Here is a 17,869-nt window from a genome sequence, read left to right on the forward strand (position 1 = left end):
AGCTAGATGATCCAGTTCCACCTTGTTTCATGCGATACTCATGGTCCGCCTGAATCCTAGCAATTTCAACTTGTGCCTCAGCCTCCTTAGCTTTTGCCTGAAATTCAGCTTCCTTCACACGAGACTCCGCCTCCTTAGCCTTAGCCTCCTGCAGGGCTAGCTGTAACTTAGCTAATTCAATCTGCGTTTGCTCATTTGGAGGAGTTACATTAAACAAGCTTTCATTAATCATGTCAACAATTTGATCTTTAGAATGATGAGAGCGAACAGCAATTCCCAATTGTTGAGCAACAAGCTTAAGTTCATACTTTGTTCTGTTTTCTATATCACACACTGTTTGCACATTTGACAAAAAATCTTTGGCTTCATCAAGTGTAGAAATAGTAGCCATCATGAATATATCACAGTCACAAAATATCAAACAATATCCTTATGATAATATCCTGAATATCCTGATATGAGGTCTCCAAATTTATGTTACGAAACAGAGAAAGATAATGTACACTTTAAGTGAGAATACGAAGAGTCACTACTGTCCCGTAAAGTTCCAGGTTCAAAACAAAAGAGTTAGGTAAAATTACAAGTTAAAGTTTAATGCTTAAATTAACAACAAAACATTCAGGACTCATAACGATAATGTAATGGCAAATAAACAGGTTAAATATATGGTTAACTGCAATAGCCTCTATTAACACGAAATTAGCAAGAGTAAATTTATCTAAGTCAGCCCTGATAAAATGAGATACCAGATAATACTCAGTGAATGCCAGATAAATAATTACAGATACAAACTATTATCAAAAATGACTGACATAAAGAACCCCACACGAATTACAAAAACTTCACTAGGCCCACAAATTAAACTTATGCTATACAGTACAAGAAAAAATGCAACAACGGTTATACTCAAATTACACACAGCTGCTAGATGGTTGGAGACTTCTTGAGCACTCACAATAATAATATCTGTACAGGGGAGGACAGAGATGTGAACAAAATGAGGAGCAGATCTAAGTGGCAAAGATGCAGAGACTGAGCTCATTATATAGGGGCTGGCAGAGCTTGATACAACTTGTAAGAGAGACGCGCAAATGAAGCGATGGGGACAGAGAGCTGAAAATCCCGCAAAGTATAACAGAGAGAACGACTTACTCTACTATAACGGTAGAAGGGGGGGACTGAGGCAGAACACGCTCGTGATCAAACATGCAGCAACTGTGCGTTAAAATTACACTAAGGATGATGAAATCATAGGCTATGTAACAATATATATATATATATATATATATATATATATATATATATATATATATATATATTGCACTTTCCTTTTTATATCTTATTTTTACCGGAAGGGATTCAACAAGTCTAATTGTGATTTTCATTTCTTCCGATTCAGCATAAAACCTATGTTCTGACTCTGTATGCTTAGCTGCTACTTACAGTAGCTCCTTACGTGATTTACTGAGAAAAATTCTATCTTCAACAAATAAAAAATCGTTTAACTACAGTACTCACTTTCTTGTACAAATTCATTTCCTATCCCAATCTAAGAAACTAAAATATCGTTATGGAAGCAGTGCCATCTCTACTTATGGGTGGCAATACCTTTTGAGAAAATTCTTTTCCATCTTACATGCTTATTGACCTTATTACTCTCATGACTGCTACTGTTTCAGCTGAAGGGTTGTAATTCTTGTTAATATCAGAATGTTGATAATTAACCTGCTGGTGCTCAGGGTCCTGCTAAAAAAGATGGAACTAGGCATTTTCAGAAGATACTAAAGAGGGCTCAATCCCTGTGTACGCACCTAAGAACTTCGCGACTGTGACCCAAGAGGCGCAGTGTTGTACGCCAAGTACCCTTGCAGCATAATCTAACTCACAGAAACCTTTGGCAACAGTGGGTTAATTATTGTCGAATTTAGCATGACCTCGTAGCTATTTACATATAGTGTAGGACCAAAATGATATTTTTGGACTTGGATGAAAAGCTTCTGCACAACAAGAAGACTTACCAGGCGGAAGGTTTCTTATCAACGGCATAGATACTGAGGAGGCCCTGGTCCCCTGTGTCAGATCCTTGGCCTCCCATTTCATTTCTGGAGTATGTAAAATGCACACTGTTGTAGCAGTTGGTCTTCTAATAGGGACTAACCCCACCATGGCCCTCCCGATTTATACAGTGGAGACCTCGGTTTGCCACGGATCTTTAACCCTCTCTGCACCTCGCTTAGTAGGGAGTACTTGCTCAGTAGTTCAGTACAGTACAGTGGGGTCAGTACTCTGCGTTTTTTTTTTTCAGTACAATATCAAGTACGGATATTGAAAATTTGAGTATGCAGAGTCCAGCCACTTATTCCAGCACGCAAGCTAACCAAATGCGGGACACCAGTCACCTACTGGCATTTGCTATGAGAGAATGTATGCTTCAGCTGTTGTGTTTGATAGTGGTGAGAGTGGCGATGGAGTATCTCTTAAAAGAAGGTAAAAATGTAGGTATACATTGAATTTCATTACGGCAGAGTTTACCGATCTACCAGAAGACCCACCGACATGTCGTAAAAATACCCCCGCTAATACCAATACACCAGTCCTGCATGAGACAGCCCTAGCATGTATTCAATATGGACGGTGGGTGTTAGCGCCGAAGTGGTGACATGTAGAGGTGTACGATATGTAGGAGGACTACTGGGCCTTGGGAGCAGGCTGAGAAGCCTATGCCCAGAGTCGAGCACATAAAAAAAAAAAAAAAAAAAAAAAAGCTAGTGGAAACGCTGCTCCGGTGCTGGTGGCGCAGCGGAATGTACGAGTAGGCCTACGAGCATTTTCTGGATGCTACTGCGATGAGGATGGTGAAAAAACGATTTCTTCCTCTATGCAAAATTGTACAGTAAGAAAATGTTGCTGCTGAAAAGTATGAAAAATAAAAGCACTGTAGTGTTGTGAAAGTATTACATTCAATAAAAGTAAAATTTAGTGAAAAATCTGCATGTTTCTGGGTGATTTCCAAGGTATATTGTGAATATGATAATGCTTGATGTTGTTGTTAATTGTTATTGCGTAAACCCGGTGCTCCTGACTGCAGACAAACAACTGCCCCTAGGGGGTCGTTCCACAGGTTTCCTATATCATTGATGCTGTCTGCATGTTAAAAGGACGAGTGCGTCGAAGTGCTTCATTACGTGTGTTACGTTGTGTGGGCACATTCTGCATGTGGACTATGTGTTGTCTGTGAATCTACTAAACCCAAATCTAATCTGATAACTTGGCTGCGTAATGTCGTTCTCTAAGCCTAGATAGGTGAACTCAGTCATCTCTGTATAAGGATGCCTGTGCTGGGTGGACGTTAGGAGGAGGGAGGACTTGTACAATATTCTGTTGGAGGTGTTGTATTGCCCTGTGTGTGAACTGGGTGTGTGTGTGTATTTCTTCACTGTTAATGTTTAAATATTTAAAAGTGGGATGCTAGTGAAGACAGCCTAGTAAGGTTTGTGCAGTGATCGTTTTATGTGTCTAGTTGTGTTGTGTGGCTCTGTTATGTAATGGCAGGGGTGTTGTGTGTTGGCTACAGGGCAAAACCGTATGCCTCTCGTATAAAGATATTCTCTAACAAGGAGGACTTTAGTTTCAGACTGTAAGTGCAACTGGAGTAGTGCTGGTGCAGTCAGTGATGATACGTAGAGCGTTCTTCTGCATGGTTTGAAGGGGGTGTTTAGTTTAATAGGGTGGAGGCTCATTCTGGAGAGGCATAAGACAGCACTGATCTAAAGGATGGTTGGTAGAGATGGGATTGTATTTCTTTTTGTTGTCCAAAGTCTGTCCCTGTACTAAGTGCGTTTAGTCTGGGGTGCATCGCCTATTTATCTCTTGTGTGTGGCCCTTGAAGGTGTGTCCAGTGTCACTTCAAGGATCTTAGTGGAATGATACTGTATGCGGCACAGGTACATCGTGTGTGATGTTAGGGGGTGTATCTATGCTCCTGCTTGTTATTGGTGATGAATGTGGTGACCGGAAGCAAATATAATTGCAATATTCAACACTTTTAGGTTCTTGTTACTCAGACTTAAGGCCATACAATCATTAGGTTTTAGCTAGAATGCATTATCACGGTTGACATCACCGCGACATGATTAACGAAAACAGTTTTACTGCTCTAAGGTTCCTGTAAATCACCTTCAGTTGCACTTGTCTGACGCAAACTAAACCAAAAAACGAAGATTTGGCGTAACTGCAACAGGGCTAAAGAGGACAATAAATAACATCATGTTAACTATATCTTCCAGTTAGTTTAAAATCTAAACTTTTGAAATCGTTGGAAATCATTTGTTTGTGAGAGACGTTGATTTAGGATAGAGCAGGAAAAAAAAAAAAAAGGATCACTGATGTACAACACCACTGATTTATGAGTATCATTCCGATTACTGACAGATTTTTTGCATTTTTTCAGTATATACCGTATATGTACAGTACAGCAAAACAAGATCAATCAACACTGTTTATCTTGATATCTAGGAGACTTCCAGTAAAAAAATTTATAAAAGACACACTGGGAGACTGAAAACTTTATGGTTTTAGTTGCACTGTCCTCTGCTAAACTGATGCCGTAATTGGCTTAGGAGATGTAAATCAGAGTCGCACTTCGTAGAAAATAATCAAATGGATGAGTACTACAAGTGGAGTGTCCCAAGACTAATTTTTGGGATATATTGTTTCTAAATCATTTAAGTGTTATTGCTATTAACCCACCGTATCCCGGCAGATATTTCACCAATGACTCCCTCCAACCCCGGCAGATTTTCGATTTTTTTTTTTTTTTTGGCTTAAACCTCCGCTTCTTATGAGAATCATCGAAAATTCAGAGAGAAAGTGCTCACCTGAGCTTAGAAATGCCCTGTACAGGTGACCTTCCCCTCACCTGGTACTATCTTCTATGGAGCCATGCTCCAGAGAAGACGTTTTCTATGGGGGGGATGATTATTCCAAACCACTCAGAATAGGTACATATTTGTTTATTTGGTAAGAATTTATATGTACTACAAGAATATATTAGTTTTCACGCACTAATATAGGCGATATAATTGTTGTTTTACTCACCAAACACATCAACATACCACACCTTCCTTGGCGACGTTACCTCCTCATCACTTCTGATCGTTTCTTCCTCTGGCGCCACACAAACTTTGTCCTCCACATTGTGATCAATTGGGGAATCACTCTAGCCTTGAATTTCGTACTGTGGCGCGACATGTCTTTACTGGCCAGGTCACTGGTAACAGGTGAGTTACAGAGACAATGGCTTGCTTGCAGAGGGGGGAGGTCATGTGGGGTAAGGCATTGTCCTTGGCTGGCCTCGGGTAGAGTAAGGTGTCCCCCGTATGCGTACCAAAAATCAAACACAAAATTTAAAAATGTGCAAATGACGGACCTCACAATTGCAAAACGTATGGATACATCATCAGATGTCACTGTGTCAAACGTGGTAACGTATCCGTATGTCAATGGGACGTCTCAGGTTAAAGCTTTTACTTCTATGATGTCTTTCTTAGTCTGTTCTTGTTTTCTTCAGACGACTTAAGTTCTGTGGAAAATTTATGAACTGAATATATTAGATGTAGCCTTAATTAATGCATTTTCCTAGTGGAGATCCAACTCAGCTGCACTGAAATCGTCTTGGTGGCAGCCAAAATTAAACTGAAAAAGACATTACCTGACAATTGGAGATAAGAGATGCATCATTCAGCCAAGCTTCATTCTATCCTACCCATTTTTTTTTTTTAGTTGTTTGTTTTATTGACTGTACACAAAACTTAAAAACACTCTCTTTTCAACAGCCTGCCAGTCACCATACCACCAGATCGGTAATCATTGCCTCATCATTGACAACCTCATATCCGGGACTCGAGATGAAATGAAGGACGTGTGTTTGGACTTGGGCGGTCACTTGGTGGGTCTACAGGACACTAATTTGCTGGCAGACATTGTTGACTACATCATGGCCAGTGGTAAGGGCAAAGATCTGCTATATGTTACCGAGATAAATTTGAAATTAAATTAATGGATGCATAAAAAAAAAAACCTGGAGAGACCAATGCAAGGAATGTGTCTGAGGGATAGGAAGAAGTTACACGAAGGAGGAGAGGAAGGTCAGTTCCAGGAACTTAGAGAAATAATAAAATAGCAAAATGGAGGTAGGCAAGATCCAAAGCCATAAGAGGGAATAACAATTGAGGTAGAGAGACTTTGATGCATGGTCGCAAGAAGTGCGGACGTGTTTTTCGTTGCTCTCTTCTCTAGCTTTCTAGGGCTGCCGCACCGGCATTAGTTTTTTATTTTCATCCTTCTGGTGATGTTTGGGCTAGTTAGTACCCATTTTCCTCCCCTCCCTGGTAGCTAGGTACAGTAGGTGTCTGTACCTTTTTACTGAGCTTGCCTTTGCATACTCACCTTTGGAAGGTCCCCCCATTGATCGCTCTGGGGTGTGAATAGACGCAGATTCGGCCTCCCGAGAGTGGTTTGAGAGGGCAATCTCAAACTTGGGTGTTTTGCCCATAGTATATTGTCCCTTGCTCGTTTTCTCTCCTTCTTCCCACTTCCCCCATTAGGGGGAAGTGGTTACTGTGGAGGACGCCACTGCTGCCTTCCCCTTCTTCGGGGGTTCAGGTGGTTCTGACAAACCCCAAACTGCGATACAGACTGCCCCACCCCAGACTGAATGACCTCAGACTTGTACGCCCCTCAACATCCCTGTAAATATCGCATCGTATGTCATCCTCCATGTTGTTGGCTCCACTGCTCTGGCTAGTGTCAATCCTTTTACTTTTAAAAAGGTGATTGATGGCTGTGCTGGTTAGGTGGAACAGGTAAAAAGACTTGCAAGTAGAGACCTCCTCATAAAGACTCTTAATTCAGCTCAGGTATAGGACTTGTTAAAGTTAAGCAAGTTTCATTGCTATGACGTCAAGCCGAAGATCCCAGTTTCCATGAATTCTTGCAAGGGAGTTATCACTTGCAGGGATCTCATGGTGATGAGTGGGAACGAGATTATGCAGGAACTCGCTCAGCAAGATGTCATCAACGCTAGATTTATAACTAGATTTTCGGAAGGCGTCAGGACAAAGACTGCAACCATCATTTTGACTTTTGGTAAAGTGTCTCTTCCTGGTCATGTCAAAATTGCTTATGAAATTGTTCATGTATGGCCGTATATCCCTAACCCTCTACGTTGCTTGAAATGCCAGCTGTCTGGACATAGTGACAAGGATTGTTGGGCTTCCCAGCCAGTGTGTGACAAGTGTTCAAGCCAGGGTCGTGATGCTGAACATGCACATCCGAGACAGTATTTTGCTTCCATTGCAAGGGTGCTCACTTCACTTGCTTTAGGGACTGTCCCAAGTTGGAGAAGGAGAAAGAGGTCTGCACGGTGAAGGCAACTGAGAGCATTTCCTACTACGAAGCAATATTCTTTTTTTTTTTTCTTTTTCTTTTTTTCATCGAGGTGGAGATGCACCTGACAGGTTGGTGATGAATGGCTGAGTGCAACATTACTTCATGATCTCTCTACTCGTTAGCGTTATCAATTGACGACATATATCTGTAGGCGAAATTTGTGTTAGTCAATGTTATTCAGACATGTTGCATTCAGCCAAGCATCACCAACCTGCCAAGTGCATCTTCGCCTCAATAAAAAAAAAATGAGTATAGGAAGAAGGTGAAGGTATTGCATGCACCTCCCTCGCCTAACACCTTCAATGCTCCAGTGGTGATGTCCCGTCCCGTGATGTGCTCTGTTGAAACACAAACTAACCCTGCCCCTGTTCCTCATGCCACTCACTCGACCTCTCCATCTCAGCTTCCTGTCTGTTCCAGCTCTCAAACTGACATCCTTGTTGCTACTTCTTACTCTCAGGCTGCTGCTGTCTCTCTCTCAGTCAAGCCTAAACCAAGTCTGACAAGCCTAATAATATTAATATGACCACCCTCTCCAAGTTACATTCTCATGTTCTTCCTGCTCCTGGTCCAGTGAAGGAGAGAAAGTAAGATTTTCCTCAGGGGGAGTCTGGGAGCCTCATTATTGATGATAAAATGGAGGTTTCCATCAGCAAGCACTGGGATAGGTCCCCCGGTAGTCGATTGCCTGTTGGCGGGCAGCAGAAATAAACTAAGCACACTGGCCTCCCTCGTATATCTTAAACCATCACATTCACTGTGTTGCAGTGGAATTGTAAGAACTCTTGGGAATAAATTACACAATATAGCAATGTTGCTATCTATACACAGGCCAGACGTTATTTATTTACAGGAGATGCACTGGGTGGGTCACCCTGATCTTCCACAGTTCAAACACTCCCACTCGTATAGAAGATATGGTGGTCACGGAGTTGTCATATACACACACAAATCACACTCACAAATGGAAGTGGTTCTAAATTCTGCTCTGGAAGCCGTCGTGTGCAGAGTAAAATTTAATAACTCGTATCTGTCTGTTTGCTGTCTTTACTGTCCACCACATGGCCCCATTGATAGTGAAGCTTTGAGTTCAATATTTGAACATCTTTCTGGGAACAAGATAGTGTTGGACGACTTTAGCGCCCATCATTGTCAGTGGGGTAGCTTGAGGATCGATGGTTGTGGGGAGCAAGTAGCTGACCTAATACTACAGTCCAACCTCTGTCTTCTGAACGATGGTAGAGCGACTCGTGTAGATGATCGTACTGGTAACTTTTCGGCTATTGACTTGTCTCTGGCCTTCCCAGCTATACATCAAGATTTCTTGTGGGACCCTTATGACAACTCCTTGGGAAGTGATCATTTACCCATCTGTCTTTCTTATGCACACAACATTGTTTCGGGTCCTCCATCTCCAAAATTTTACTATAAGAAAGCATATTGGGGATGCATCTCAAGAATCACCAATTTAGATACATGTGAGGAGACCATAGATGTAAAAGTCGAAAATATAACCAATTCCATATTACACGGGGCTGAGGCTGCTATTCCCAAGATGTCTACAGTTCATGCAAAGAATCGAGCACATTGGTGGACGCCGGATTGCAGACAAGCATTAAGGAAACGCAATAGGAAATACAGGATTTTTGATGGTCAGCCCATGGAGGAAAATTTCATTGCATACAAACAGGCACTTGCTAAGACAAGGAGAATTATTCGAAGGGCTAAACGGGACTCTTGGCGGTTATTTGTGTCACCGATGAATCGATCTACTCCATTAAGTAAAACCTGGTCCACTATTAAAATACTGAATAATAAACGCCCTAACATCCATGTGACCACCTTTCAGGTGAACAGCACCATCTATGATGATCCAGTGGACGTTGCTAACACCTCGCCAGTTTTTCTGATGTCGGTAGCTCAGCCAATTACGACCTGCGTTATCAACACCATAAATGCACGGTTGAGCTACAAATATTAGACTTTGCCACAGGAGACAGACTCCCCGTACAACCAAGAGTTTACGATAGATGAACTGCTCCTTGCCCTTAAATACTGTAAAGACACCAGCCCTGGACCAGACACTATCACTTACGGTATGATCCAGCATCTTAATCAGGACAACCTGATTATGCTGTTAGCATAGTACAATAAGCTTTGGGCGTCCTGGACGTTCCCAAACTCATGGCACTTTGTTCATGTCATATCGATACCTAAGGAAGCTAGTCATCTTATGAATCCCACTTCGTTTCGTCCTATTGTGTTGACTTCTTATCTATGTAAGGTCATGGAACGAATGGTTAATAATAGGTTTCTTTTTGTTTTAGAGTCAAAGAATTTGCAAAACAATCAACAGTGTGACATCCGTAAAGACTGAAGTTCAGTAGACCATTTAATGAATTTGGAGCAATGTTTTTCAGAGGCGTTCGCCAGTAAAGAATTCATGATATGGGTGTTCTTGGACATCCATAAAGCCTATGACATGACATGGCGACACAATATACTAATGAAGCTCTGCTTATGGTTTAAGAGGAAATTTACCTATTTTTGTTTCAGATTTCTTAAGGGACAGGACTTTCTCTGTCAAGTTACCCCGTAACATAACATCGGACATATGCATCCAAGAAAACGGGGTGCCCCAGGGAAGTGTGTTTGGTCCCACTTTGGTTAGTATTATGATCAGTGATATTCTGTCATCAGTTCCTATCCCAAGGAATCTTAAGCACTCACTTTATGCTGACGATTGTGCAGTATGGCACTCTTCCCGTAATGCACAATTTTCAGCTGGGCGGATTCAAGCAGCCCTTCATCCACCAATGGGCCTTGCAGTGGGGATTTAAGTTTTCCATCCCTAATTGTTCTGCTGTAGTTTTCACTAATCATAACGTCCCCAATTTGCATTTGACTTTTGATAATCAGGCGATACGTTTTCAAAATTCTGTCAAGTTTTTGGGACTCCAATCTGATTGCAGATTGAATTTTAAATTTCATGTTAATTACTTGATTGCTCATAGTGATAAACTATTTAATGTCCTCAGATACCTAGCGGGTGCTATTTGGCGTGCTGACAGGAAATATTAATGGTGTATTAGTCCCATATTAGATCCAAGCTAGACTATGGCGCACAGGTTTATGGGTCGGCATCCGATGCCACATTAAGGAAGGTGGATGTTTTACAGAATAGATGTTTGCAAATGTGTCTTGGAGCCATGAGGCGTACTCGTGTTACTCGTATGGAAGTGGAGGCGAATGTACAGTCGCCTTCACTTCTAAGTACTACACCGACTTGTAAAATATCTTGAATTCAACAATTTAATTAGTAATAGACAATATGGTTTTCGCCACGAAAGATCCACCATTGACATACTCAATCTCTTAACTCATACCATCCATCAATCAATTGATCTTTTTGGAGAAACTCATGCAGTAGCTCTTGATATCTCTAAAGTTTTCGACAGAGTATGGCACCGTTCCCTGCTGTCCAAACTCCCTTGCTATGGACTAACGTCTTTTGTTCCTTTGATTTCTTCATATCTTAGTGACAGGAAAATAGGAGTAAAAGTTGATGATGTATATTCCAATTTCCACTCAGTTAACGCCGGCGTGCTGCAGGGATCAGTTCTGGTGCCAAACCTATTTCTGGTTCATATTAATGATCTCTTATCTGTCACCCACAATCCCATTCACTCTTATGCAGATGACTCAGCACTACATAGTTCATTCACACTCAGACACCCATTTACAAAATCTAATACCTCTACCTCTCAACTCAGTACAGCCATCTCCATAAATCAAGATCTATCTACGATCAGTGAATGGGGACAAAACAACCTTGTCTCTTTTAATGCTAATAAAACTAAATATATACAGTTTACTAATTGACAGATATTGCCAGATTCGTACATTACCTTCAGTGCTACTAATATTCCCATCTCCAAAAGTATTGAAATTCTTGGCGTCTCACTTAACAGTGCCCTCAGCTGGACCTCTCATGTCAGATCACTTGCTAAAACCGCCTCAAAGAAACTTGGATTATTGTACAGAGTCTGTAACTTCTTCGCCGATGAGCAGTTAGCTATACTCGTAATTTATAAGAGTCATGTGTGCTCTCAGCTTGAATATTGCTCACCCTTGTGGAATGGTTGTGGAGAGGTTGCATTAAGACAACTACAGTAGATAAAATTCAGAACAAAGCTGTTAGAATCATTAACAACCCTGTCATTACATATAAACTACCTCCCCTGCAAGTAAGAAGGAATGTTGCCTCCCTTGCATTAATTTACAGATATTTTTTTGGCAAATGCTCAAACGAAGTTGCGTCCATGGTGCCACCTCTCCATGCCTTCCCTCGTGCTACACGGACATCTGGTAGCGCTCATGACTGGAATGTCACTCAACCATATTGCAGAACTTCTGCCTATCAGAATTCTTTCATTCCCCGAACTGCATCTCTCTGGAATTCGCTTCCCCAGAGTTGTTTCCCTCCAAATTTCAACCTACAGCTGTTCAAGTCTAACTGTTACAGATATTTTATGAACGGAGGACGCCAGTAGTCTGGTGTATGGATTGTTTTTTTTTACTCATTTGTTTTTCCTTCCTCCGTTCTGTTATTTATATAAAAAAAAAGATGTGGCACCACTATGTTTGTTTACATCGTCTTATTAAGACGCAAATGAGTGGAGGAACCCCAGCATAGTGGTAAGGTACTGACAATTACATTGCTATGATCTGTGTAGTGCTTATATTATATCTATCTATCTATTGCCAGACGCCTCAGTCCCGTTTGGGGTGGCCACAAACAAATCGCCTCCAAGTCGCCCTGTCCCCTGCCATTTCACTGCCCTGCTCCCAACTCACACTCCCCTCCCTCATATACCTCTCCACCTCATCCCTCCATCTCATCCTCGGCCTCCCCCTCCCTCTTCCCCCCTCCACCTCACTCACATACACTCTCTTCGTCAGTCTTTCACCCTCCATCCTCTCCACATGGCCAAACCACCTCAGTGTGTTCCTCATAACGCTTCCTATCACATCCACATCCACACCACAACGCTCCTTTATATCCTCATTCGTCAGCCTGTCTCTCCATGTGACTCCACAGGCTCCTCTTAAAGAACTCATTTCCACTGCTCTCACTCTTGACTTGTGTCCTTCCAACAACGTCCAAGCTTCACTTCCATACGTTAGAGTTGTATCACAATACTGTCATGTAGTAACTTTTTCACTTCCATGCTCACTTCCCTGTTTCTTATCACTGCTTTCAAAGAACCAGCAACCTTTCTTCACTGCTGTACCCTGTCAAGCACTTCACCCTCCAAACCTCCATCCTTACTCATCACACTACCCAAGTACTTAAACGTACTCACTTTTTCCAATTCCTCACCATCCAATCTCTCTGTACATTCACTGACTTCACCTCTCTCAAAGACCATCACTTTACTCTTCCCTACATTCACCTTTAGATTCTTCTTACTCTTCCAAACTCATCCACCAAGACTTGCAGCTCCCCTTCGTCTTCACTCAACAACACAGTATCATCTGCAAACAACAGTACAGGGAGTTTCCAAACAGTATCCTCTCTCACCAGGGCCACTCCAACATCCACTACCCTACCTTGTACCTCTTTTATTACCCCATACATGTACAGATTGAACAACCATGGAGACATGAAACATCCCTGTTTCAACCCAACTTTCAAAGAGAAAAATTCACTTAGTTCACCATCCACACGCACTGCCGCCTTTGCACCATCGTACATACTCTTCAGAGCATTCAACAACTTCCCATCTACTCCATATATTCTTAACACTTTCCACAATCCTTGTCTATCCACCCTGTCATATGCTTTCTCCAAATCCATGAAAGCCGCATACAACTTCTTTCCCTTCTCTATAAACTTTTCCACTAAAGATCTAAGAATGAATATCTGATCTACACAACCTCTTCCCTTCCTAAAGCCTCCTTGTTCTTCTCCAACTAATTTCTCTGTTCTTTCTCTAACTCTGTCAATAAGTATCCTACCATACACTTTTCCTATTATACTAAGAAGACAAATGCCCCAATGATTACCACACACTTCTTTTTCCCCTTTTCCTTTGTACAAGGGAATAATTATACCTGACTTCCAATCCTCCGGGACTCTACCTTCCTCCCAGGCCAATCTGCACATCTTCCACATCCATTCTACTACTATCTCTCCCCCATGCTTCAGCATTTCACCACACACTCCATCAATTCCTGGGGCTTTCCCCGATTTAACTTTGTTCATTGCTTCCACAACTTCTATCCTACTGATTTCTTCCTGTCTTCTCACCTCCCTCCTTCTCCCAGCCATTCCCCAGCCACTTATACTCGCATTACTTCCATCCTCTACGTTCAAAAAATCCTTAAAGTGTTCTCTCCATCTGCTCACTTTTTCTCCCTTCTCCACTAGTAATCTACCATTTTTATCTTTCACTCCCCTGCTAACCACTTCCACCCTGTCTTACTCTTTTCACCTCTTTCCAGAACATTTTCTTACAGTCCCTCCACTTTACACTCAAATTCCTTCCAAATTCCTCATCCACTCTCTTCTTACTCTCTCTTACTAATCTTTTCACCTCTCTCTTTCTTTCTACATATAACTCTCTCTTCCGCCTCTCAACTTCTTCCACGCCCCTATTTCTCATCCATTCATTGTATGCTTTCTTCTTTTGTGCCACAGCCTGTCTCACCTCTTCAGTCCACCATGCTGTTCCTTGCACCTCCCTCCGTCTTCTCTTCCTTCCACACACCACATCACATGCTGCACATATTTCTTCTGTAAATATCCTACACACACCTTCCACGTCTCCCATCTGCTCCAATTCATATTTGCCCAATCGTTCCTCCACTTCTCTCTTATACTCTGCCATTTTCTTATCCTCTTGTAACCTTTCCACTCTCCTTGCAACTACTCCTTCCTCTCGTCTTTCCCTTCTTCTATTCCTCCATCTTACTTGAATTCTAATTCTGGCCACCACCAAGTAGTGGTCAGAAAGTCCACTCCCCCAATCTCTATAAACTGTTGCATCCATTACACATCTTCGCATCCTTTCATCCACACACACATAATCAATTATTGCCTTCCTTTCATTCAGTTCACTACCCACCCTTCTCATCACTTGCCATGTATACCTGTGGATCATTTTATGCCTGAAGAGGGTATTGGCTATCACCAACCCCCTCCCAGCACAAATGTCCACTAACGCACTCCCATTCTCATCAATCTCAGCAGGCACACCCCACTCACCAACTATTCCATCCACCTTCACATTCCCAACTTTACCATTCATATCAGCAATCAAAAACACTCTCTCATTCCTTCCAAAGTTATCCATGCACACTTTTACATTTGTCCAGAACTCTTCTCTCACTCTTCTAGCACAATATTGCGTTGGCGCATACACACACACAATCGCCCACATTTGTATTCCAACTTTCAACTTTACCCACACAATCCTTGACCCAACTGATCCATACTGTCTTATGCTCCTCTTCCATCTTTTACTCATAACTATACATACTCCTTCCTTTGCCCTCTCATTCTCACCTACTCCTGCACATATACCCCATCCATACTCCCATTCTCTCACACTTTCTCCTCTTCATTTTGTTTCAGTTATTCCACATACATCCACTTTCGCACCCTCAAGCACCAGGACAATTTCTCTCTCTTTCACTTCATCATTCGCTCCCCTTACATTCCAGGTTCCAATAACCATGTCCTTTGTCCGGTCCTTGGTCGTCATCGTTTGGTCAGTCCTTGTCCGAGGCTTATTGTTTTTTTTTTTTAGTTAGTTGTTTTCCGGGGAGGGGCACTAACCCTCCGCCAACCCTTTTAGTCGCCTTTTACGACAAGCAGGGATGTAATGTAATTGAACTTGTGCCTGTAATTAGAGCTTAATTTAAGGTGATGGTGCTGGGACCAATCAGGGAGTTGGATGCTTCTTAGTGGATGTTCAGGGGTGCTGTTGGTCTGAAGCAGGCCTTGCTTTACTGAATGAGACGCGGACCAAAATAAGCCTTGCCTAGCGCAACATATAATGGAGGGAACATAATCATCCCAACTATCTATCTATCTACCGATCAGTCTATATATCTATATATATCTACATTATATCTATATATTTGTATATTACTCTCTCTCTCTCTCTCTCTCTCTCTCTCTCGCACACACACACACACACACACACACACACACACAAATATAAATATATATATATATATATATATATATATATATATATATATATATAGATATATATATATATATATATCATAAATATATGGAAATTATGATGCAGGAACAATGCTCGGAATACAATTTAGGTAAGACAAGGAAGTCGCTAATGAAACTTCCACATTGGGAAAAATTATAACTGTGTTCTTCGGAGAGAAGAAAGAAGATCTTGATAATGTGGGATAACTGGACGTGGTGTAGAGGATTGCTGCCAGACTCTCATCTGAGAGTCCCGGGTTCGATTCCCGGCATGGTGGTAATATATTGGAGGATCTTAAGAGGGCATTGCCGTATCGGCCTAGTCCTTCTGGGCTAGTGTCGTCAGATTCATAATATCTCAAAAACTTCCGCCACACAAAGCCTGTCTCCCAGTGCTCTTCCATCTCTTCGTTCTCCTTCTCTCTGCTGAGCCCTCTGCCTGTGATTCTTATATCCATTTCACCAGTCCTACTATCCATGAATTCCACATTATCAGACCACTTCAGCACTCCATGGTCAGCTCTTACAGTATCTACCAGAGTACGCTTCCCTCCATGTATCTCACTTTCATCTCTAACCCGTTACACCACCATACTGCGTTAATGAGCTCAGACAATTCGGTTCCAGCATGCCATTTTTTACTAAGTATGTTATGTCATGAATCTAGTACAAATCAAGCTATAAAACTATAATCGGGTATTTGTACACACATTCAGTGCAATGTTCAGTTAACAGACTTGGATAGAATATTACATTATAATACCAGACAACTGAAACCAAAGGCATTCTCGTGTGTTGTGGTAAGCAACATCAGAAATGGTTAAAAGATCGATAACTGTGAGATATCACTGACATTAATAAAATGGTCATGTATTTAGCCAGAGTAGCCATACCGGTAGGTTTTGCCGCCCTTAGAGGAGAAAGAAGTTTATCATTAAAATTTGAATCCCATTCCAATAAGATACCCACAGTATTCATATTTCACGGCCAAGGTGTACGGAATAGACCTACTTTTGTCTTCAGTATATATATACTGTATATATATATATATATATATATATATATATATATATATATATATATATATATATATATATATATATATATATATATATATATATCCATCATCCAATCCTACATTGCCCCATGAGGAGCGTAGGAGCCCGGGGCTAAGCAGTTGGTCCCGACATTTAAGATGAGAGTGACCAGCCTTACTCATCCCTGAGTGGCATTACATGAGCAAACAACCCCAACCATCCCTTGGATATAAACCTTCACCGGCTCAATCCGATTGGAGTGCAATAATTACTCACTAAACCACCAGGCGCCAAAATTTGGTTGTATGGTTACCACCCAGCGTAGTAAGTGGTTTCCTGGTGTACAGGAAACCATTTGGCTTGTCACTCAGTGTAGAGTCACCCACAGGCAGAAGGAAGAGGAAAGAATGAAGGAAAGACAGACAGAAGAGGAAGTGTAAAGTTACCCGTAGGCAGAAGGACAAGAAAAGAATGAAGTAAAGGAAGACGGACGAGGATGGAAGGAATGGAGCGAGGAGAGGAAAGGGCAGATACCTGACAGCAGCACTACATTGAGTGAGTGGATGGTGAGCGCCCCCACCTATATATATAATCGCGTAGGCATCGAAGGCCATGTACCACGGCATGGGACCTAACTTCCGATCTAATGGATGGCGAGTCAGTGCTCTACTGACTGAGCTACTAAGCTCACATGAACAGCATTACCTGACTCTCTCAACATACAGTACTAGAAGCATTTGGTAATCCGCAACAGTATAATATGAAAAAGGAAAATTGAGACTGTAGATCATAGACAGTTTATTGATGTGTTTAGTAACGGGTCCATCCTCCCTCTTGCACAATAACATCACGGAGTATATCAGGCATGCTGGAGACCAGGAGACGACACTTCTTACAATGTGCGGCTTTCCCAGCAGAGATTCCCATTCTCGCCGTATATGTTCCATCAACTGCTCGGCTGTCCTCTCTCTTTCTGGCTGCCATGTGTTGACCATATTCGCCCAGATACTTTCAATTGGGTTGCAGTCGCAACCCTTGGTAGGCCAGTCCAAGAGCTGAAGATTTTCCTGTGTAGCAAACTCCTCCTGAACTGCACGTGCCATGTGAAATGGGCACCGATCATGGACGAATATGATGGGACCTG

The 17,869-nt window shown here is 41.9% G+C and overlaps 1 protein-coding gene across 1 annotated transcript in view; it reads left to right on the plus strand.

Annotated features, from left to right (window-relative positions):
• The first annotated feature begins 1,967 nt into the window (after nucleotides 1–1,967).
• Nucleotides 1,968–17,869, plus strand: part of LOC145415444 (uncharacterized) — a 64,547-nt gene continuing 48,645 nt past the window's right edge. The window contains exons 1-2 of the mRNA XM_080284721.1: nucleotides 1,968–2,028; nucleotides 5,835–6,005. Coding sequence (XP_080140847.1) covers nucleotides 1,968–2,028; nucleotides 5,835–6,005 — 232 coding nt within the window. The remainder of the gene's footprint in view (nucleotides 2,029–5,834; nucleotides 6,006–17,869) is intronic.

The sequence above is a fragment of the Coenobita brevimanus genome, chromosome 102 (genome assembly GCF_032717465.1).
Source record: "Coenobita brevimanus isolate Jiangsu-jjx chromosome 102, ASM3271746v2, whole genome shotgun sequence".
In the NCBI taxonomy this organism is placed as follows: Eukaryota; Metazoa; Arthropoda; class Malacostraca; order Decapoda; family Coenobitidae; genus Coenobita; species Coenobita brevimanus.